We start from the raw sequence: 24341 nt of genomic DNA on the forward strand, positions 1-24341 counted from the left end.
GCAAGCGGTTTTGTCTGACAAAGTGCTATTTCCAAACGTTGTATTTCCTACTGTGTCATGTACGAGCACATTCGCCAAATCACCACCAAGTGCTGATCAGTGAAATGGGGTGGGTGTGCCGATACCGAGCCAAAATCACTCATTTAGATGTTTTTATTGGTCTGGTTTTGGGCCTGGTGTAAAAGCCACTGAAATCAACAGAAAGGATTGTGTTGACATTGGTGAGCTCCTCCCAGGCCCTAAACAATCAGCTCATCCTGCTTTTCCTGCACAGCAGTAAAAGCACAGGCTTTGCATGTCCCGTCTTTCTTGTTCGCTCAAAGAGTTCTGAAATGAAGAAGCCCTGAAATTGAAGAGGGGATGGAGTTGATTTCTGTGCTTGCTGAGGAAGTTCATCGCTGATTTCTGCCCTTGGGTCATCTTGGAGTGCAGTTTGGAGTGCACTGTATAGGATGCAGACTGTTTTGAACAACCTCTAGGTTTTTAATTCTCACACTGAAAATGTTACTATTTCCTGTGCCTTTGAAATTCCATAAATGCATAAAAATCTTACTGAGGATAATGGAAAATTTACAAGTGTCAGCAGCTGAAATCCACTTCCGCTGTTCAGAAGTATCCCGAATGTACGAGTCAATTTTCTTTCATGAATATTTACTCTGTGCCTACATGGATTTAGTTTAATGAGCTGCATTGCTCCTCTGATATTTGTAGTTTGTATTTAAATGTATCTTTTAGAATAATAATATGGTTACTCTGATTTTTTTTGGATTAGCGTAAAAAGTCAGTACTGGTGTTTATGGAGATTTATGAGGGGTTTGGTCTTAGTCAAAACTTTTGTTAGATACGTGTTTGACTAGAGTTTGTGAGTTTGAATTCATCTCAGCTCTTCGCTGTTCTAAGTTTGGAGGAAGCAAGATTGGAGTAATTTAAAGATAAAATCCAGGTTAGGCCTCTGTCTCCAGAACCAGGGTGATCCCATCTTATTAACTTGCTTGAACTAACATCCATGGAACCAAGCCAGATACCTCCACAGTCATAGCATGGCTTATCCACACCTGGAGAATTCCCTGGACAGAATAGAAATTTACTCTTCTCCATCTGGGATTTTGATAGCAAGCTTTAAACCCCAATCACTACTGTATTATTTTGGCATTAGGCTGGTTCTCAAGTAATTCGTTCCCAGGAGTTGCAGAAGTGTAGAACTGCAGTAAACTCGTGAGAAAATTTTCCTTTGCTTAGAAAATGTGGTGTGAATTTAGTGCGCTCCTTCATTCACTAAGAAATGCCACAAGATTTAAAGTATTCTGCTTGTAGATTTTTATTTTTTTTTTGTCATTTTGCTGACTCTTAAAAGACAGGCAAGGAAAAAAAATCATAAAGAACAGACTGTTTCAAGCTCTGTGAAAACTACATAAAATAAATGATTGGAGATTCACAAGAAAATGATAGGTTTCAGCAGTCTTGATAGTGTCTCATTTCACAGCACTGATTCTTTTTTAAGATTTTTCAGGTGGCTCTCCATTGAGTCATCCCTGATTCCATCTCCAAAGATTATATAGCAGGTCTTGGTCTCAAGTTATTTTATGCCCAGGTATATGATTGTGTGGATGTGCAGTGGTCAATTCCACATATTGCCTGCCTAGGCTATTTTATTTTGTTGAAATTGATCAACTGTGACAGAGAAATTAATTCTTCTACAGATTTTATTCAGGAAACTGAAATTAGAATAGTTGATATTGAAATAATTACTATATGGGCACATGGTCTTTATCAAATTATTTATTTTAGTGATCATCTTTGTGACTTTGTGAAAGGATTGTTGAGTAAATAAGTCTAACCCTGAAGATGTTTGACATAGAACTCCCATACAAGTGTATGTGGGGATTGCTGTGTAAAAGCAGATCAGAGCGAGCCACTTTAATCTAATCCTGTACCTGTGGAAAGACAGTGATAGTTGTACCTGTACTGGCTTTTTTTTGCTTAATTACCTGCAATAAAACTAATTTCTGCAGTTCCTATCTCTATTTCATTCAACTCTAGGCAAAGAAGGTGGCTACCCATCCTGTTTTTATGGAAATTTAAAGTTTGGCAAGACAAACCAAAGTAACTTCCCTCTCCACCATGAAACCCAAATAATCTTCTGTTAAAATTGCTATTTAACAAGAACAGTGAGTCAAATCTTGTAGCATTTTTCTTGTTCAGGAAGTTAACTGGAATGCAGAGCAAAAATACCTCTCCTTACCTAAAGAAAGCTAAAGAAAACACTACTTCATGTAATTAGTTCACAGCTTTCTAAGAGGATGACATTTTAATAGAAGTATATTTGTATATTTATGTATATGTTAAAGTGCAGGGAAGCACTTAAAAGTTTATATTCTTTCATGACACCAGAAAATTGTCTAGGTACTTCTATCTTCCATCACCGTCTCCAATTCAAAGCAGACATGTTTTGTCTTTATTAGGTTTTAAACAAGACTAAACAATTTTTTTTTTCCAGTGAAGAAGAGAGAAATATATTTTTAATACTTCAAATTTGTATTTCTTATTGCAAACAGAATAATTTTCATTTTCTAGTCAGTTTTCTTGTCAGTTTTTTCAAATATTTGTACTCTATTAGATGTGATATTTTTATTTTACTTTCAGCTTAAGTGAAAAATTCAGGAATGGGATTACCAGTGACCATCTTGGCTTCAAGCACTTATTAACAAATGGTTACACTGATATGGGCTATACAGATAAAATGAGGCATGGTGCTGCCCGAGGTGGGTGGCAGCTGGTGAATTTAAAAGCTCTATGCCAGATTACTCATCATGTTTGAATTTGCTGCTAGGAATAAATGTGTTGCCTGTTTCTAAAATAGATTATTTATAACCTTTTGAAAAGATTTCTGACAGGATTTACAACAGATGGGTTTTGGAAACCAGATATTTATCCCTATTTAGACCATTTCTACAGTTATTTCACTCATTAGACAGATTTTCCAGATGAGCAAGTTAGACTTTTCTCATTTTTGCATTCTGCTGTATTTGTTATGGCAATTGGGCAGGAGCATAGCTGCTGAAAGAAGCACAATAGTTTGGAAGAGCCCAAAAGTTTCAGTAACATCAACCCTCTTTTCAAAGGCAATTGCTGTACTGCTTTGAGATGGAGGACTTCAAATGGAAGGTCTATGAAGACCTGTCTCATGTCCCAGTTATGTTTTTTTATCAATACAAAAAGTCATTCAGATGACAGAGTACTGCTCAGTTTGCAAATTAATTTCAGCTAAGTGAAAATACAGTTCTTTACTTGTCAGTTGCTTTGCAGTTAGTCAGGTTTAATTAGTTTTTTGTCATGTGCTGTGGCTCATTTTCCCAAAAAGAAGAGACTTGCAGCAAATACCTGGATACTTTTGCCACCAGGATAGAAGTGAAGGATTTTAACTTAGTTAAGGAACTAAAGGGAGACCAGGTACAAAAACTGAACTTGCCCATCATGATGGTGAAGAGACAGACAGCTAAGACACCTGCCATGAATTTTCCAAATTTCCTTTCAATTAAAGGCAGTCTATTGGCATTTAAGTGCAATATGACTGCATGATGCATTTCAATCTGCACTGGGAAGTTTCCATGACATAAATCAGCCTGGCATGACTTAATGGTCTGTTAAGAGTGGTGCAGCATGAAAAACAACAGAAAGGGCTGTATTTTATAAAAAGTTGTATTAGATTTTGTGACATTACTCAGATGGTTCAGATTGGTAAGTGAGAAAGAATTCTCCTTCTTCATTCTGACTCTAGCAGGGAAAGTCTATATACAATGAATACTTTTATTTTTATTACGTTCATGAACACATCACCTTCACTTGAGACACTGAGGATTTATAAAGTGTCAGTAATGTGGATTGGTGTGTGATGGGAGAGATGAGATCATGCTTGGTGCTACAATGCCATCTTTCAGTTGCACTAATCTCAGCTTTATATCAAAATGTGCCATCTTCCCTGTGTGGTACCACTTACAGAAATTTTCAGGAGAGGTTAAGGACAACAGTGGACATTGGGCTTTTTGGACTCATTAAATGAAAGAGTAAGGCACCATTACCTTTTTAAAAGTCAGAAATTTTCAGATTTAAAGATAAAAGGTTGCTATAGAATGAAAGTCAGATTGCTTTGTATACCAGTAAGAGATTAAAATATGGAGATGACTTGTTAGAATTTCTTGTAGCCTATAAATGCCACCCTAAAAATCTTGAAGTCCTCGGCATACCTGCTTTGCCTTAAATTCAAGTAAAAAGGAAGTAAAGAAAGTGATCAATAGTCCCATTATTTTATTTGTTTTTTTAATTGCTGAGCTCAAGCTTGGGGAAGTTTTAAGAAGTTTAATGCATAACTTTTATTTTTTAACTTTCAAAGTTTCTCAAAGAATGCTCAAATCAGTGGGAATTGTTTTCCTATTTCATTGGCTTCTGAATTCCAAGTTTATTCATAAGTCTTTGAAGTTTAGTGTATACAAAAGGTCTGTTGATGTGTTGCTCTCCCCAAGCTTTTCCCTTCCTTTCAGTAAAAGGAGTAATTGGTTACCTTTCCTTTGAGAGGAATGTGGAAATCAATACATGAATCTTCATTTTCTTTGCTCTATTGCTGCCAGCCAATTTACAGCTGGGATGTGATCTCAGTGTTACTCCACAGCAGAACTACTGTGTGCCCTACTCCTAGAATGTTAACACTGTCACTCAGAATAAATAGCAATTTTTCTTCCTCTCTCCTTTTTCTCTCTTCGTGTATCAGTGTCCCAAATTGAGCAGAGTGTCTTCTCTCACCCTTATTTATTCTCAAGGGTAAACAAACCAGGAATTTGTCACCTTTCTCACTGTAGCTTATGTGCCTATGCAGGCTCTTTGCCCCTCTCATCATCTCCTTAGCTCTTCTCTGCAGCACGTGAATTCATGTCTTTTTGTAGGAGGTAACCAGATTGCAGTTATTATTTTGATTAAATCCTACTATCAGCAAGGGCTTTTATTTTTTAAGCATATTGCCAGCTAACTATCCTGATGTCCCCCCTGAAAAAAGGAATCAAGGCATATTAAATTTATTTTTGTTAATTTTATTTTTTTCTGACTGTTGAACTCACAGGAGGTAAGAGTGGCACAAGCCATCTCCTAAGGGTACAGTTTACATAAGGAACCAGGCTAAAGTGTTAAGATTTTAGGAGAGCACATCTTTTCTATGTGATCTGAGCAAAAGTATACCCTGAATCTCAGGAACTTGGGGAAAAAACAAAAAATTGCAAGGTATTGTCTAAAGCAGAGAAAGTCCTGAATAATGGAAGTTATTGGGTAGACAGAATCAGTGCTCCTTTTCTTTATATACATCAAAACTAAATTAAGAACTTTCTAGATGCAATAGCATCTGTAAAGTTTGTGGGCTGCTTAAAAGAGAAGAATATTACCCGTATTATATAATACAAATAGTATATATCTACTATATAAATATATATATAAAAATACTATTATATAGTATTATAATACAAGATATTATAAAATAGAGATATATGACTAAGTGAGAAAAGGCTACAGTCACTGGGATGAAATTAAGACTGATATTTAAACTAAATATTTAAATGTACTATAAAACAAAGAGGAAGAGGGGCCCAGCAAAAATGCTGCTGTTGAAGTCAGAGCACTGGAAAATGGGATGGAGGAATGGAAAGTAGATGTTTTTGGCTATGTAGGAGGGAGACTTGCATTTTTTTTTTTTAATAATTATTCTCAGTGTATTTTTTAATTTACATTAGTCCTGGGAATGAAGAATGAAGAACAAATCTTTTTTTCCACTGTGCAGATTTATCCAACTTCATTCTTTTGGGTCATCCAGGGATAAAAGAGAGATTCTGTGTGTCAAAATATATAGGGCAGTTAGCAGTTCTTATTTATTGATTCTCTAGACTTCTTTCACCTCTTGCAAAGTAGTAAAAAATGCTTATGCTTCCATGCTTTAAGAGATTATCTGCTTCAGTGTGTCAGAGCAACTGAAGGATAAAAATGTTGTTATATGTGAAATTCAGAGACTGAATTTAAATCAAAAATTAGAACAATTAGTATGAAAGAAGGTTTAGCATTCTCAAATGATCAAAGTGTGCTCTTTTCACAATGTTGTGTTTATACATGGTTCATCTGAAAACAGGAACAAACCAAACCAAAACAAAAGAAGTTCCTCACTTTCCATGACACAAGAGCAGTGTGAAGGACGTTTACAGGAGAACTGGCCCTGGTAATAATACTTCCTGCCCTCTACCTCTTGTTCTGATTCTTCTCCCTCAGAAGGAGAGTGTTTCCTCTCCTTCTTCCTCAGAAGGAGAGTGTTTCCTCTCCTTCAATCTGCCAACAGTTCTGCCCACTTGTGCCATGTTCTTCTGCTTTTGTGTATTTGGCCTGTAGTTGCAGGATGTGTGAGGACTAATTTTGAAGCAGTGTCAGTGTTAAAGGTGATATTCAAGCTATGGATTATCTGTGCTTCCCTAGGCCATGGGAAGCTGCTTTCCAGAAGACTCCAAACCAAGGACCTGCTTTGCCACCTCCACACATGTGATTTTAAAATAGTATCATGTGTCTAGTCGAGGGCTCCATGAAACACTTATCCCCACAACCCACCCATTCTTCATTTTAGTGGCAGAATTATTCACCTGAAGAAGAAATCATGAAACAGAGAACATTATAAATAGACATCAAGAGGACATCGTTAAAACAAACCAAAACAAAAAAACATTCACAAAATGAGATTTATGCATTTGTTTCAAAGGCTCATACCGTCTAGGGAATGGCAGAATAAGAGAGGAAACTCATTTTCCAGGTAACTCGGTTGTAACTCAATTGCTAAAAAGTTACTGCCTTCCCTGTGTGTAAGCACACCTAATCATTGGTGCATACCATAAGATTGAGATGTCTTTTCTCTTTAAAGAGAATTATTATCCGTAGCTTCCATTAGTTTATCCTTGATAAGAAAGATCTGATTTAGTAATAGGCCTAAGCCGTCATCCTCTCCATCTTCTGTAATGGCTCCTGTGTCAGAGGCTACACCCTTGATTTATCATTAGTCACAGCTAATAATCCACTAATAACTTTGTGTCCTAACAACCACACATCACTTGCAGTCCCTGGTAAGAAGATCTGAACTTTTGAGGGAAGAACTGCTGAATCAGCCCATGTTTCTGGAATTTGAGGCCGCACCTACTTTGTTTTTTCTCTACTCCATCAGCAATAGTAGCCTTGCAAAAGATCTTTCAAAATTTCTAGACTTTTGTATCTGCAGTTCTTGACAGCTAATGCTAAACATTGTTACAAGGTGTATAAATAGGATCTTACAGTGTTATTTTGTATTTGTATCACAAAATCATCTAAAATTCCAATGTCTGCCAGACAAATTTAACCAATGACACAGAAAGGTAGAGGTTGTTTTTTTTTTTCCCCTTTCAAGAGTTCCTGTACTGCCTGCAATTATCATCTAAGCTGGTATCAGGAACCAGCAAAGCAATCCTACAGATAGCTGGTTCTATTCCATAGGTGGTGTCAAGGGTTACCTCCCTTTTGAAAATACATATTATTTTACATGGAGCTCTGCGGGCTTTTCCTGTCCTCTCTGTAAATGTCTTACAGGCAAGTCTTGATTTGTACTTGGAAGAGTGGAATTGAGTTTGATCTCTTAAAATATCCACGTGTATCAAAGGCAGCTGAGGGTGCCACATGAATATTGTCACTGCAGTAAGGATTTGAGAGGAGCACTGAGATACCTTGAAAGAGGAGAAAGTCTTTGCAAAAGAAGATCTGGCGGGTATTCCAAAGTCCAAAAAGCAGTTTGGGGAAGGCAACATTATCTTGTCCCCCAGCTGACTCTCTTAGCTCCAGATGCAGCAACTGAGTATTGTACCACTTGTAACCTTGATTGATCAAATGAAATTAATTGATTTCTGCAGATGTACAATACTGAAAAAGACTGTAGGTGGAAATCTTAGGTTTGCCTGTTGTCTCTTCCCTGCTGGAAAAAGAACTGAGTATTACAGAATCTTGCAACTTTACCAGCCAGTGTGTTTCTCCTTGTTCCTCAGAGCCTTTTCCCCCACCATTATCTGAATTTTTCTTAGAATATTTACAATTAGAATCTTTCCCCTTGCCCCATTTGAACCAGTCATAGAAATATATTGATGGATAATAAACAATTCCAGTTTAAAATGAAGCCCTCGTCTTTATCATTTTAGCTTGCCTAAATAATCTCCATGATGGATTTCATGTGCAGTTCACTATCAACTGAAATTAGTTGTAATTAAAGGTTGTCAAATCTGCAATTTAAGCCCTTGAAATTTGTTGCTGTCACTCATTTCCTGTAATACTTTTTTTTTTTTTTTTTTTTTTAAATGGATTTTATCCAAAGTCCATATAAGCCAATAGGAGAATTTCTACCAGCTTTAGTGAGGTTTGAATAAATTCTCATATTCCCTGGTAGAATCATAGAATCATTTCAGTTTGAAAAGACATTTACGATCTTTTAAATACTTCCATGGATAGTGATTCCACCACCTCCCTGGACAGCCTGCTCCAGTGCTTAACAGTCTTTTTTTGGTGAAAGAATTTTTCCTAAAACTCAATCTAAATCTCCTCTAGCACGACTGGAGATCACTTCCTCTAGACTTACCATTTGTTACCTGGGAGAAGAGACTGATCTTCACCTGGCTGCACCCTTCTGTCAGGGAGATGTAGAGAACAGTAAGAACTCTCCCAAGCCTCCTTTTCTCCAGGATAAACACCTCCACTTCCCTCAACTGACTTGTGCTCCAGACCCTTCCCCAGTTCCATTGCCCTTCTTTGGACACCACTTCTCCAGCACCTCAGTGTCCTTCTTGCAGTGAGGAGCCCAGAACTGTACACAGGACTCCAGGTGGCCTCAGCAGTGCCCAGCACAGGGGACAATCCCTGCCCTGGTCCTGCTGCCACACCACTGCTGGTACAGGCCAGGTGCCACTGGTCCTCTTGGTCACCTGGGCACTGCTGGTCAGCTCAGCAGCCTCAGGTCCTTTCCTGTGAGGAAAATTTCCAGTTACTCTTCCCTAAGCCTGTAGCACTGCCTGTGACTCAAGTACAGGACCCAGCACTTGGCCTTGTTGAACTTCATACAATTTGCCTTAATTCACTAATCCCGTCTGTTGCAGCAGAAATACCAGAAAAAAAAAAAACCCAAAAACTTGCTACAATATCTGCTTTTAATTAAACTCACCAATATCATGTATGAACCCCAGGGCATCTGGTCTGGGGGAAGGTACTGTGAGCAAGTTATGGTAATAAAATTCCCGTAGGAGCATTGATTTCCATGTCAAGTCCAAATCACAAGATCAGCTGAGAAAATTGTCACTGGAAAAAAATGTTGCTAGTACTTGATATGGGATCAATGTACTTTTTTGCTATGAATTCACATTTTTATGTATTAAATTTCCCCTCCCCTTCTGAGTCCTCTGCCACATTTCTTATCAGATGACCAGAGTTCACCTACAAGGGATGAACTCTCTGTCTCAGTCAAGCTTCTCTGCATTAACAGCTTTATCAGCTCCTGTTGACTCAGTGTAACCTTTAGTATTCAGCAGCAGTACTAAGAAGAAATGCATTAGATCCATCCTATCAGATTATAGATTCTGCTAACTATTAAGATTGGAGTAGAACTGAAAAATCCCTTTGAAATCATATGCAGCTTTGTTGTTTTTTTTTTTTAAAGCTTTTTAACACTGGAGCAGGGGCTACCTTCACAGACATTTTTTAACAGCATAAGAGATACATTTAGTCATGCATACACCACCAACATCCTGTGAGAGTGCAACAGAATGCACTCTTCCCATTTTGAACAACATAACTAATGCTCACTACTGCTCATGCTTTCCTATCTCCATTTTAATTCCTGCAGTCAAATACTGTTCTGTGCTGTAAAAACAGTTCTGAACATGATGTGATTAACCTTAGGGTCCCCCCATCCCCTCATCTCAAAGGCCCCTCGTACATGGCCTGCGCTTTCTATTCATGTTCAACCATCTGATTTCCATATCATCTATTAGCATAACAGAGCTCTAGTGTGACATTGATTGAAGCCAGTGCTTGCTGAATGCAGTATCAAAGCATAATTTGACAAAAATCAAATCTAATTTACTGTGTACTATTTAAATTTCCAAAAAAAAAAAAAAAAAAAAAAAAAAAAAAAAAAGAAGAAAAGAAGTTCCAATAGAAGTATATTGTGTCTGTAATCTTAAATTATTTTTTCTCCCCATATTTCTGGCTAGTCTGGTGCAATCCAAGCAATATATTTCATTTTAGAGCCGCTGTCTTTGACTTTCAGATGTCAGTTAAGCAAGAGGCTTTCCACTCTGCTTCTTCCAATCCAGTTTATGTTACATCTGAAATAGTAAAAAGTAATAGTCTGGTAGGCACAACACAGTTTGCTGCTTCGTAAGTTTTTTCGACAGATCCTTCAAATGATTTTAATGTTTAGCTTGAATTAAGCATTAAAGTACCCCATAACTTTAACAGCTGAAGCATATCAAGCCTGCTGTTACTTCTCTAACTGCACATTTTCAGAATGTTTTAGAAATTCACCTACTTTGAGAGCAGCAATAATGGCTTGAATAAATTTTGCCCAATGTTCCACTGAAGCCACGCTTTGAACAAGTCATGATCTCACTTAACCCTTCTGCAGAATGGAAGTAATAATATTTGTCTGTCTTTATAAACAGCATCCATATGTGAACATAATGAGCTCTCTTTTTTAAGAAAATTGAAGAACCTAAGTGCTTGTTCTGTCAAAGAAGCCTTGCTGTCTCTGAGCAGGGTCATGCTGCAATCTCTGGGGATAATGACAGTCACAGTGTTTGGGTAGTTGCATTTGACCAAGAATTTCTCCTGCAATTATTAACTGTTACTTTCAGTTTTCAAGTTCAACTAGAAATTGACAGATAAAACTGATATGGTGAAAACGTTAAGTGCTGTAAACAGTGGTATTTTTATCAGAGACTGTCTGTAAACACAGCGATAGCTGAATATGACAACAAACTATGACAAAATGAAGATTTCCTTCATTATATAACTCCATCTTTGAATAATTTTTTAAAAAATTCATGCAAGGTTTTATTTTTCAAAAACTATGTTTTTCATGCCCTTTAAAATTACAATGCTAAGTAGTTTGGCTGAAGAAACTGGTTTTGTGCTCAACTTAATGTGAGTAAAAGCTCTGATTCATTTATTTCTAGAGCTAATTTCTAGTAATTAAGGCTGCAGAGCAAAGCTAGAAAAGATATTGTTGCATAACTATGCATGATTGTGTGCTGGAGTCTTTAGAAAGCCTGACCTAGTAACCGGGAGGCCAAATATCTGCTCATGTAGTCTGGTCAGATGATGGAGAGGACTCCCCTTGGCAGGGAGATAGAATAGAGCAACAGGTTCAGACCAGGTCAGAGCTACAGATTTCTTTTTCCTGTCTAATTGGGGAAGGAAGGAAGGGAAAAAAAAAAAAAAAAAAGAAAAAGGAACTTTTTTTCTGCTCTTAGGAAAGTGAGAGATGTTAAAAATTAGGAACAGGTCAAGAAACAGTGTGTGTATTTCTCATTGTTCCTTGACTGCCAAATTACCTTAATTTGATCCTTGAAAGATCTGCTACAGCAACACATCCAGTTGTGTTATATCTGTTTGGAGCTGTGAATTATTGTTTTACAATAGAGACCTGTGTGTGTGAGAGTGTTTCAGATGAACCTTTTGACTTGCCTTCCTTGCATATTTACTCAGTTACATGATTTGAAGGACAGGCTCATGGAAATGCCATGCTCTTCTAGCTACTGTTGAGCTGTCTGTGCACCCCCAGGGCAGCAAGCAAGCCTAAGAAGAATTTGGCCATCCATCCTGCTTAGGGTAGGTCTATGGGATGGTCTCCTGACACCAGGCTTTAGGCACCATAGAAAGATTGTGGTCTTGAGGCCAAGCACAACTTTGCAAAGACAGCAGTCAGGTGTGCACAGCTCCTGTCAAAAGCAGGCATAGCACCTGAAGAGATTAGGGGGTTTCTTCTCTCTGCTGAGCCTGAGGTCACTGTTGATTCTATATTTATACCTTGGGCAATGAACTTCTATAGCTGAGCAGCAAACACTGGTCTAATTCAGTGACCTTTATTAAGCAGGTGGTCAGAGCAGCAGAGATACCTTAGTGTAAAGTGTGTCTATAGAAAGGGAGGTTTCTGCTTCACAGCTTACAGGTCTTTCCCCCTTCCTGTAGGGCTGAACAATCACACGCACTGATTAGCACACTGCAGTTTTCTGGCACCTGTGGGGGTTGCACGTGGATGTGCTGGGTGAAACAAGGCGAAGGAAACCCAAGAAGCTGGCTGCAGCTCAGCACTTGAGGAGTGCTATAGCATGAGTTCAGTTCCTAGAGCATATTTAGCAACACCTTCTAGAAACCTCAAAACCTCACATGGCTGTAAACAGGCAGCAAGAGGGCACCTCACCCTTAGTCCTGCCTGTTCATAAGATTAACACCTCCTAAGGTGGAGGAAGAGATGGACACTTCTCTCAAGAGAGGCCCAAACCTCTCTTAAGGAGCGTGAGGCAGAAGAAAATACCCTCTACCTTCTAAACTGATTGTGATTCGTGGTTAAGTGCTTTATAATTCTTATTTAGAGTGCCAGCACTACTCATTGATGCTCTTGAGGCTCTTGCTGATCTGTAAAGCCTTGGGAAATACCTCATGAGATATGTGCAATGTGTGTTTCAAGAGAATCAGGTCTGCTCACGTTTCTATGCAGTTAGCAGGTTTGTGTCTGTGCTGTCAGCAGGTGTAATCGGAAGCTGGGTCTTGATTGCTCTTCGTGCCTAATTAAATAGTTTGTAATTATAATGCTGAAAATACGGTTTTCTAAAACACTTAAATTCTGTTTACCTGCACACCCACAAAACCAATAGTGGAATAGAAGAAAACAAGGGTGGGGTGAGGGGTTTGAGTTTCTTTTTTTACTTATTTTCCCTTCTCCAGCCTGCCCCAAAAGTTAGCTAGTCCTTTGAGATGCTGTTTACATTTTTAAAATACGCAAAGGAGTTCAAATCCCCTTTCAGTGAATTCCAGTGATGAACCAAGAGTGGAGAGTTTTCATGTCCCGTATAGAAAAATCATTTACTTTAGTTCTACATCATGCTTAACATATTTACTGATTTCCAGTTATTTATCTCAAGTCCTCTAACACTTCTTCCCCACCCTCTTTCTACTCATTAGCACCTTTTTTCTAACTTCACATTCCTAGGCATTCTCTCTCTATTCTCCACCATTATCCTCCAGAAAACTATGCTTCTCTCTTAGAAATTGTTCATTTCTGACTGTGCTTTCTGGTCCCCTCTGACTGAACACTGATACTTGCAAACACAGCCAGTCCTGCTTCTTCTTCCTTGTTTTAACTCCAGTCCCCTATTTTCCTTTTTCTTGTGTCTTCCTTGCCTCCTGAAATACTTCTTACTCATCACTCACCTGTCCCCATCAACTCTTCAATTTTTGCTTCTCTCTATACTAGCTGAAACCTGGATTTACCAAGTTTGTGTTCATTTAGCAAAGATTCTTTTTACAGCAAGTCCTCCTCCCCACACCGTTCTTGACTAAGCTGCTTCCAAGAGGAGTGCAGGAGCTCTTGAACTTGGGTTCTTTTGCTGTCATCCAGACCTTTCTCTCCTTTCTCAATCATTTTTAAAAGTCCAGAGGGGCAGATTGAGAAAGGCAGTCTGTTTATCCTAATTCATACCTTGCAATACACAATAGCTCCAGCAAGCTCTGTGAAGTGTGAGAGGATCTGAGGGTGCTGATACCTTTCCAGAACAAAGGTAGAATACATCCAGAGTCAACAATATGAACACCTGACTTCTGCTCTTTAGCATTTAATGTCATCAGAATTGACTCTAGCATGAATGGCTGTAATGTTTCTTTCCTTTTTTAATTTTATTTTTTTTTTAATAATGGGGATGTCACATACATATATTGCTGCTCTCTTTGTCGCTGTTGTTGTTTCTGTTTATATATTAATTCTGTCTATACTAATGAATGTTTCTGGTGTCATGTCCTCCTGACATAAAACAAATCTCCATAATGTTGTCTTTTTCCTTCAATATTCCCTTTCTCTCCCTTGCAAAATATCCTAAACTTATACCATGTTTTTTCTTACCTTTTAGCTCCCCCACAGTTTGTGGTGAGACCACGAGACCAGATTGTAGCCCAGGGTCGAACTGTGACTTTTCCTTGTGAAACTAAAGGAAATCCCCAGCCAGCTGTTTTCTGGCAAAAAGAAGGAAGTCAGGTAAGTTGCAAGCACTCTGTTAGTCTTTTAAGTCTTTCTAAATAGTTATATTGTTAAATTTCAAAGAGAATTATTTACATTATCTTTCACAGTTCTTTTCATCTTTCATAGAAATTTGTCTTTTTAAACTATCACTATTCCCTACTGAAATTTGTGTCCCTTTTTTTAATATTTTGAAGAACACAAAGGCCATTTAAGTTGTTGAAAACTGTGCTAGGCACTGTCTAGATGAGTAGAAAGGAACAGTATATATGTTAAAGGCTTTGTGTTCTGAAGCCCCTAACAAACAGGTGGGTGAGACAGGCACAGTAGATAAAAAAAGGTATGACTCAATTTTGAACTAATCAGAGCCAGTAATTACAGTTCACAACCTGTCTAGACATGATCAAGCAGAATGTATCCAGCAAGCTGATTTGCATTGGCATTTTCTCATAGAGCATACAGATACAGGTTTTGAGCACACAGATGCTTGCTTCAGTAAAACTGCCTCAAGAAATTTCCAGATCTGCTTTTGGAAATATTTATCTGATCATCTTTGAAGGCAAAATTTGTGAGGCAGCAATTGGTGCTGCCATCAGCCCATAGTAAATTCTATAGATTAGTATTTGTATGTGAGGCCATGACATTTCTTTACTGGAGGCTTTGTGTGTACCAGCTCAGGTAAGAAGTGAAATAAGAGCTGTACCACAGATCTCCTGCTCTGCCCCACCTGCTTCTGCTTCACCTTCTCAGGAGATCAGAAAACTGGTCCAGAATGACAGGACCAGGCTGACAGCATTTTGTGCTCTGCTATCTTGGTGGCTTACAAAGACACAACACAAATACTTTATGGGTGTGATTATTTTATTGTCTGAGTGCAAGCTTACCCTTCAGTGTGCATTAACCTTCGTTGTAATATTTAGAGAAATTTAGATGTGGCCTCCAAGGATCACATCCTGGAAAAACACAGTGTTGTGCGTCTCACTAAGGTGACAGTTTTTCCAAGGGGAAGGTAGAATAGCATATCAAAATTAAAGTAGGAAGTACTGATGTGCTAGCAAACATTTCAAACCCCTTCCTTGTAGAGCATTTTAATAACATGGTAATGTTTATGTAAAGTGAGCTTATAGTGTCACACTTGAATCTAATAAAGTGGACATCCATCATGCTGTAATAAAGAGAAGAGCTTCTAATTAAAGTAGGACATCATTTTCAGGATTAAAGTCATTTAGCGTAATTGAAAAGTGTTAATACTCTATTTTATCCTCTTCCATTGGTATCACTTCAAGGGTAAAAACATTTTAAGGTGAAAATGCATCTTGTGTCTTTAATTGAATGTTATTACCTACTGATTGTACTATGTTGAAGCTGCTTAATTGCAAACCTGGAAAATTAATTACCATATTGAGAACCAGATCCCTAAGGGTTAGAATAGTCTTTTTTGGCAAATAAATACAACATAAAAATTGATACTTGCATGGTTTATAATCAAACCTTGAAACATGGCTCAATGTGCCTTACAACATTCTCATGTTATCTTAATTGATCATCAGTGAAGTAACACAGGTTGGGATTGCCATCTCAGTGTATAACTTGCCAGATTTTGCTGTGAGATGCCACAGAGTGTGTTAGTTTCCACACAGTGTATATCATCATAGCAATGGAGAGTGGAATTTTGCCAAATTACAGGACTTTTCACCTTTGCCTCCCAGCTATAAATTGTTGCTTGTCTCTACAATGCTGTTTCTGCTTTTAGGGGAACTGTTTGCAGCATCACTTTCAGTGTTCAAAGCAATGTTACATAGTCGTGTTATCCCACCCCAGTAATTGTAGAGCATTTTTGGTTCTGAACCCATTTCTCGATGCTGCATTTTAGAGCACAACCAGCTGGAAGGGAGGGGAGCTGTTCCCTCCTGAGTAATTTTTTGTGCCAGCTTGTGTATAAACAGCTGGTCCTTTGTGCTTAGCAGCCTTTTCCCCAGAGCCCAACAGCCGCTCGCCGATGACATGCGAGGGCAGGGCGTGTGTAACCTTCAGCCTCCGCGGATTAAATTCTTCCTTCAGATAAATTCAGTGGTACTATATCAGGGATTGGGCTGGTCCCTCTGTTTACAGCCCAGCATGCCACCATTGTGCCCAGATGAGCAACCCGACAGCAAATTAAAACCAGTGAAATGCTGAAAAGCATTTAAAGGGGGTTGTACTGTAATTTAGGACAAGTTATAGTTCACAGTTATCTGGTCTTTGGAGGGAGGAGTTATGAGACTGATAAACTCCTCCTGATGTGTGGAATATTCACTGGGACACAATACCTTTCCAGAATAGAGAAGCTTATACTGAAGACAAAAACAAGGATTGATTCCCCTTTCTAGTGAAGTGATAAAGAGGGTTCTGGACTGTTTTTCTCTTAAGAATTAGGGGCTTAATCCTTGCACTGTCTTTTACATTCAGCTTCTTTTTACACTTTACATAATGAGTAAGTCAGCCATGTCAAATTCCTCGTCTTTCTCATATTTACTGAAATTTTCATAATATCCTTATCCAGTAGGTATCTTGTGCCAGGCAGATATAATTCTGGAAGTTTCAAGGCAGTTCAGAAAACAGGGCCTCAAATTGTTTCAGAATTTTAACATTATTTTTCCTATTATCTGGCATGTTTATTGGGTAAATATTGATTTTTGAGAAAAAAATTGCTATTATAAATTTCTTAAATATTGCTATTGAAAGGCAGTGAAAGAAAAACCTAGTGTGATGAGTAATCCAGTAAGTTAATACAATTAAAAAAATACTTGGAACATGGGATATTATTTAAAGCATATCTCTTTCCTTTTGCTTCCAAAACCATACAGATAAAGGCATGAGTTTCACTTAAAAATAGAAATTGTTTCCTATTTAAATTCTTAGTTGTTTCTTAAGCAGTTTGTTGCTTATCAGTTCCAAATAATTTCTGTAAACCATCAAGGGCTGCTTCAGAAGAAATAGATTCAGAAAATTCATTTAATACCGTACTCTGCACTTCTAGATTTCATTTTTAGTCAATAGAGATGAGCTGAAAAGTTAGTAGGGAATCATCTTAGAAAGCACAGCAGAGCTAAACAGAGCTGCAGTAATGACTGAAAACTTATCATGGCATGGTAACAGTATTTTGGGGTATTCCTGATGCAAACAACTGTATTTTTCATAGAGTCTTGTTGAGTTGACATAAAATCCAGACCCTATTTTACTGCAATTACTGTTGTTTAATTATTGTTTAAGCTGTTCTCCTTCCTGTCTTATTATGCAATGCTACTGACCTTTCTCTTCACATTGCCTTCCTTCTCCTGTTCTTATTTATTCACAAGAGCTGGGCCAGAGGGTATAACTTTTTCCTTGAAAACACAACTCTCACTACTAAAACCTTTTCTGGTCTGTAGTATTGATTCATTCAGTCCTTCATCATATGCAATGACTACTAGAGCCATTCCAGTTATTATTATTGACGTCTCTCTTTTCTCCAATCCAGCCCAAAGGCAAAAACTAATCTCCCTGTTTTGTGCTAACTGATATCTTATCCTACATGAAATAATTTTTTTCTCTCTGATGATTTCCACATCAGATTAATACCCTTTCTCTTCACCCTCCAGGCTCTATGCTGAATTTCTCCTTTAGTATATCACAGTTTTGATTTCCTTTTACTTCTCCTTTAAACTCTCATGCTCCTCTAGCTTCTCCTACTTTATGTCATGCTCCTGTCCTCCTTCCAGACTTTACTTAGGTGCCATGCTCTTACTTTCTCCTTTCCTCTGAACATTTGTGCTCTGCTCTCTCAAGTCTCCAGGATTCAATGCTTGCTGCTGTTTTCTAGTGTTTGCTGTAGTGCTATGTCCTTCTGGTTTGATAGCTGAGTATATTATTACAATTGCATTCAGAATGAAGACAAACGTGTCACAAATATAAATCACTCAAGTGTGACTGTTGGAAAACGTCTCCTCGCCTAAACCCCAGTCAGAGCACAGCACTGTGAGCTGTCAAAAGGCTGTTTCTAATTTAAACTGTGAGTTGCCCAAGGCAGGGAAAGCAGCTCTATGTGTTCATAAAGTCAGAACCACACTTGCTTTTTCTCCTTGATTATTTATAGTACTTTTAAGGGAAAACCATTGTCTCGGTAGCTGAAGGAAAAGCGGTGCTTTTGTGTTTTGAATTGATGTGAGATGAATTGTCTTTGCAGAACCTCCTCTTCCCCAACCAGCCTCTGCAGCCCAACAGCAGATATTCTGTGTCACCGACCGGGGACCTCACCATTACCAACATCCAGAGGTCTGATGCAGGCTACTACATTTGTCAAGCACTGACGGTTGCTGGAAGCATTTTAGCAAAGGCTCAGCTGGAGGTTACTGATGGTGAGCTGTTAGAAATTCCTATTGTTTTTTTTTTTTTTTCCTGTCAAAAGTACTTTAAAAGCAGTGTAAATAAAGGAGTATGAGATCACATAAATCATACAAGTAAATGGAAAATTTTCTATAGGAAATAAAGTGAGAAAAGACCTCTGTATTTGTCTATGGAGTAAAAAAAAGGCATCAAAGACTAGTTTGCCTCTTGCTTGCTTTCTGGAGGTTTGTTAACAATGGAAAAAGAGGAAAAACAGCTTAGAATAGGTTTGGTGAGAAATGAAGCTGCTTGGTTTGCTAGAGCTAAGGTAGGACTATAAAAAAAGAAAAATACAGAGAATGAATAGGTTTGTGATTAAAGCAGTGAACTGGGGTGCAAAGAAAATGTATCCCCGTTCCCACCAGTCTTCAGTCCTATCTTAGACAAGTAGGGGATGTGTCCTTAGCTCAATTAAATCAACACCATTACTCTGAAGGTGGTGGAGTACTGTAGCTTTAAGAATGCCTACAACATGAAGCCCTTTAGTGGGCTTTACGTGTTCTAGGAATGTCTCAGTAGGGGTAGGTGTGAAAAAAGTCATGAAAATCCATAGGTGGAGATGAGTTTTCAGGACAGGAAAAGAATTACATGGCCTGTCTTGATGCTTTTCATTTCAAATTTTTGGGTTTGAGATTCATCCTACCTTGAGGTTTCCCATCTACAGCAATGAATCCTTTTCATATGTCAGGAATCCTGTTGATATCCCTCTTCAGCCTATTGTGGATAGAAGGAAGTTTGCATCCTTTAATGTTAGTGAAGAAAACAAGAGAATCCCTCTTAGAGACAGTGGCATTCCCCAGCATCATTATTCCTTATCTTAACTGACACATTAAATATCTCCTGACAGACTTTGATGAATTTTTGCCATTAAAACTGTTGTTATATGCAGAGGTCTACTTTTACTGTTCCCTTAGAGACCTGCCTGCACCATGAAAGTTTGAAAAGATGTCTAATTTTGAATAATCTGCCTTTTCACAAGAGCATATTCATCACAAGTGACAGGTAGAGAGGTTCAGGCTCGTGTTATAGAGGTTTGAGCATTAATTTGATGCCTTTTCTTTGTTTTCCAAAAGCTGCCTATATTTTTATGACAAGGGGAAATAGTTTCTGCCTTATTCTTGCATCTCTTATAGTGCATTGCTTTTCTGTAGTTTCTGGAGATTAAAGACTTGGCTTTGCTCTGCAATCTCTTTGAGTCCTTTCTCTCACGGTCTATGACAAAATGATGCATTTTCATTCAATTCAAATTTAAATGTAGATTAAAAGGTCATTTAAAAGGAATGGAAAGGCAATATTTTTTAATATCTGTCCATAGTGCTGCCTGATTCAGGGCCATGGCTGTGATTGGAATAAATAGAACGCACAAACATTGGCTGGGAGGACATTGAGCTGTTTAATGGTCACACCTGCTGATGCTGCACAGATTTACAGCAACAGGCACTGAGTGGATCAAATCAGGTTCAAGGATGCTAGTGATGAGAAATTCCTCCTCTTGACAGCCAAGGGCTTTGGTCCACCTTTATCTATTTCTTGTGTGGGGAAAAAAATAAATCCTAATTGATCTCTTCAGAATTTTCATTAGTTTGTTTAGCAATCTGAGGGGAAGTGTCCCTGCTGAAATGCAAGCTCATCTCCGGTTAATTCTGATTAAAGGCAGTGTGCATTCCACATAGCTTGAGAGAGCATTAGCTGGTGGCTCTGCTGCTCAAGGAGTGCAGGGCCTGCCTTCCTCAAATGCTTTCCAGAACCCACTGTCAGCATGATCATTATGAAATAATACAAGATTGCTTTATAGAAATAGCATTTCATCCCGGAGTCAAAGGGCGGGTGAGGTCAGAAGAAAAGTGCCAAAACAACATTGTGGAGCTGAGATTACGTGAATAAATCTACCATTAGATCACAGATATTTTTTTAATTGCTTTTAGATAGGAAGTTAACCATAAATGTCGAAATAATCTGTTTTGGTTGATGCTGAGCAGAAGTTATGGGAGCTAATGACTTTTATCAGTAGGGAAATCTAATCTAATAGTTTTAAGGATATAATAAAAGACAAACACTGTGCATGCTAGCTATATGCTTAAGCATTAGTGTTCTAGTTTTTGGCTGGTGATTTCAGTTTTACTTCCTAGCCCAGAATTTTTCTGTTTGGTTAATGATTTAATAACAGTGGCGAGCCATCTTGTTCATTTTGAACACATTTTTGTTTGATCCAGAGTAATTTAGATCCAATTGAAGTTCCAATACAGAATGAAAACATGTCATGTGCAGAAAAACAAGTGCTTAATTATACCATATATAGCAGTGTTTCAGTTGTTACATTTTTGCACTTACAAGTCTTTACTGGAAATATTTTTAACTCAAGTGTTCACATGAGAAGAGATTACTAGCTGTGATGAAATGTGCTGAGTTGAGTGATAATTTTGCTGATTATGGACTGTGCTAAGAGCCTTCAGCATATTTGAAATTCAAATCTTGTATTTTCTTGAAAGGCTATCATGTAATTCACTGTCTAACGCACATCTGGAAAAGCAAAATCACTTTAAAAATTGAAGAATCTTAGCAATCCTTTCAAACCCAAGAAATGAATATGCAGCTCACAATCTTAAAATGACAGATCATGAAAAAAAACCAAGTGCTTCCATCTCTTTCTATGCTCAACATAAAAGGAATAGTTTCCAATTAGTATTGTGTTAGTATTTGTCAATCATGCACAGAATAATTTGGAGAAGATCTTAATTTCTCCTCAATAATAATAAAAAATTATTAATAAATGTTTCACAGTTTACTTGTCTATAAATCTGACCACCATGACTCTTAGCCCTCAGCCAAAGTATATTACATGTTTTATAGCAAAAGTGACAGTTTCAAGGAGGAGAAACTCAGAACAACTTCACAGCTTCCTGTGAAGCTCTTCTGCAAAAAAAATAAAAGATAAGGGATTGGTCTCTGCTTTTCCACCTTTCAGATAGAACCCTCCTCATCATGTGAATTTCCTTACTTTTTTGTCTGATTCTACCCCTTATTTCACCAGGAATTTTTTTTTTTTTTTTTTTTAAATTTTGATTTTGGATGTGCCAAAGTAAACACTTCATTTTGTCTTTCTCTTATTTTAATTTCCATTGTAATTTGACCACATATCGCCCAAATTTAAAAATGGTTTCAGTTGATCCAAACTGCATTTTTAGTGAATAAACTGTTCATGAACAAATACAATTTGTTGTTTTCCTATACTTTATTCAAAAATTATGATGCATTTTAACACGAAAGGAATCTGTTATTTTTTCAGTTACCAGAATATGCAGATGCATGGATATTGGCAGATAGTTTCAAAACCATTTTTAAAATTAATTTTGAAATAAACTTCTGTTTTGCCATGCAAATATGTTTTTGCCATGCAAATATGTTTGGCAAAAATGTTTTTGTGGAAAAGATACAAAAGTTTCCAGCTAGGAGAAAACTATGAAAATGAAAAGAAACAAAGTAATTAAAATGTTTTAAAAACAACTAACAATCTCCACACCATTTTGTGGCAATTTTTCACTGTGTTCTTCATAATACTTCTTATATATATAAGTAATTTTAAACTGTAACCAAGTTTTGGATCCTTACTCATGAGGACCTGAGTAGTAGGAATGCAAGCACACACATGTTTTAGAGAAGATTTACAAGTCATAGTTGTGAAGACAATACAGCCGTTCACAGATCAGTGGAAACTCTAAGTGTTCATTTAACCTTTAGCCTTAGTGTCATGGAAACCTGTAGTGGTCTTTCACCCATAACACCCTTGAAAATGAAGATTCCTTCTGGCCAGGAGGCTTTCAATTACACTATTGATCAGGGCTATTTAAAGGATTATGAGCTCCTCATTTGGGCTGTAAAAAAAATCTAATTACATGCCAAAGAACAATATCTGTAATGCAGTAGGTTTTGAAAATACCTACATTGCTACACATATGAAAGACATTTAGATGAAGCAAATAACTGCAACGGAATAGCTTGCAAATTAAATAGGTATTCTTCCTTAATTTTTAGCTGCTTAGGATGCCGGGATTTGCTGGTTTACATTTAATCTGAAGGATAACTTGCACAGCTAAGTTTTAATTTGAATACACTCATGGTGCAGCTGCCCTGATCGTACATGTGAGCTGAGATCAATTTTTATTTCACCAAATGGTTGAATTATGTAGTCATAAGGAACCTTAATGAGATCAAACATTTTGTATCAAGGTAAAAATGCATTACATTTTTCTTGTTATATAGTGTTTCCTGTCCCATCTCTTAAGTTCAGTGGGTGATATTTCAGAATTTCCAAAACATCTTTCACATTCTGGTGTTAAGAAATAATCTGCATTGGCTTTATATTTTCAGTTCAAAATACGTATTGGCTTTCTATTTTCAGTTTCAATTTCAATGAATGTGATGAGCTCACACTCCAAGGTGTGATTCTGACAATAGTAATGATTCTGATATTTGTGAATCTTGTTAACAAAAGAAGGTAGGTAGTATTATTGCAACATTAAAATTTCAAAAACAATTATTTTAGGCATTAAATGTGCCAATAACATATTCCTGATATGTTTTATTTATGAAATAGCATGATGAAAGCACTTTGGATCTGTTGAAGGTTCCAGAAGTTTGCATCTCAAACAGCTCAAATACAACAGAAGACATATTGCTTCAAAATAATTTGTTTTTAATTCATTGAGTAAGGTGTTGTGTATGGACTAAAATAAACAGATTCTCAGATAGGATAAATGATTCAAACTCCAATGGCATCACCAGAGGCAGGCTAATTTGCACCAGTTTAGAAGTTAATCCTCCCTGCTACAATATTTAATACCAGTCACACAATTGTTCAGTTGTTCAAAATTTAAAACAGCAGCAGTATGGCTGGTAAATTCATAAAAGTACATTAAAAGCAAAAAGAAATTTCAGTTTTTATACTCGTTTTTTGCAGCAGTCCTAGCCTTATGTATATTCAAGTATTTCACATTCAGTTTGTATAAAAACATTATTTAGAAACAAAGGTTATATTTTGTAGCTTAACAGATGGCTCAGAGAAAATGTTCAACAACATAATTATTTGGGATAAAATAATCTTTCATGAAATATGAATATGAGCATTTTATCTCATCTTCAAGGTATCCTACTGGTCATGAAATGAGGCTCATGAGCAACCATGCACTCTCTTCACTCGTTGCAGGGTCCTTTATTCAATACTGCAAGCATGCAGATGTAAATTATCAGGGAAAAAAAATAGGAGTTCATGGCTTTAATAGGTGATGAAATTATTTGATAAGTAAGCTGTTAAATGGTGTGATTGAGTTTGAGCTTTTCTCTGCTGGAAAGAGAGGCACCATCATTTAAATCACTCAGATTATGAAAATGTTTTGTGTAACTATTAGATATTCTTGCTGGTGAAAACTTGAAATTAGAGTAGGAAGGGGGATGTGGTTGGTACCCAAGCTAGAATAGCTGTAATGTTTCACTTTTAAGTCAACAGGTTTTCTCTTTTAGACCATAAATTGGGTTAAACACCTATGTGACATCTAAGGTGAGATTTAAGTGCTTTCCCAAACTGGAAGAGTGACACACTTCAATTCTTCTCTGAATTAAGGTCTTAGTTTTC

At 37.3% G+C, this 24341-nt stretch overlaps 1 protein-coding gene across 9 annotated transcripts in view; it reads left to right on the forward strand.

Moving 5' to 3' along the window:
• Window positions 1-24341, forward strand: part of ROBO2 (roundabout guidance receptor 2) — an 867116-nt gene that overhangs the window by 747085 nt on the left and 95690 nt on the right. For all 9 annotated transcript variants that reach the window (XM_015636755.3, XM_033518494.1, XM_015636762.3 and 6 more), the window contains 2 exons: window positions 14202-14326; window positions 18513-18684. In XM_015636755.3, coding sequence (XP_015492241.1) covers window positions 14202-14326; window positions 18513-18684 — 297 coding nt within the window. The remainder of the gene's footprint in view (window positions 1-14201; window positions 14327-18512; window positions 18685-24341) is intronic.

Source organism: Parus major, chromosome 1 (genome assembly GCF_001522545.3).
Source record: "Parus major isolate Abel chromosome 1, Parus_major1.1, whole genome shotgun sequence".
In the NCBI taxonomy this organism is placed as follows: Eukaryota; Metazoa; Chordata; class Aves; order Passeriformes; family Paridae; genus Parus; species Parus major.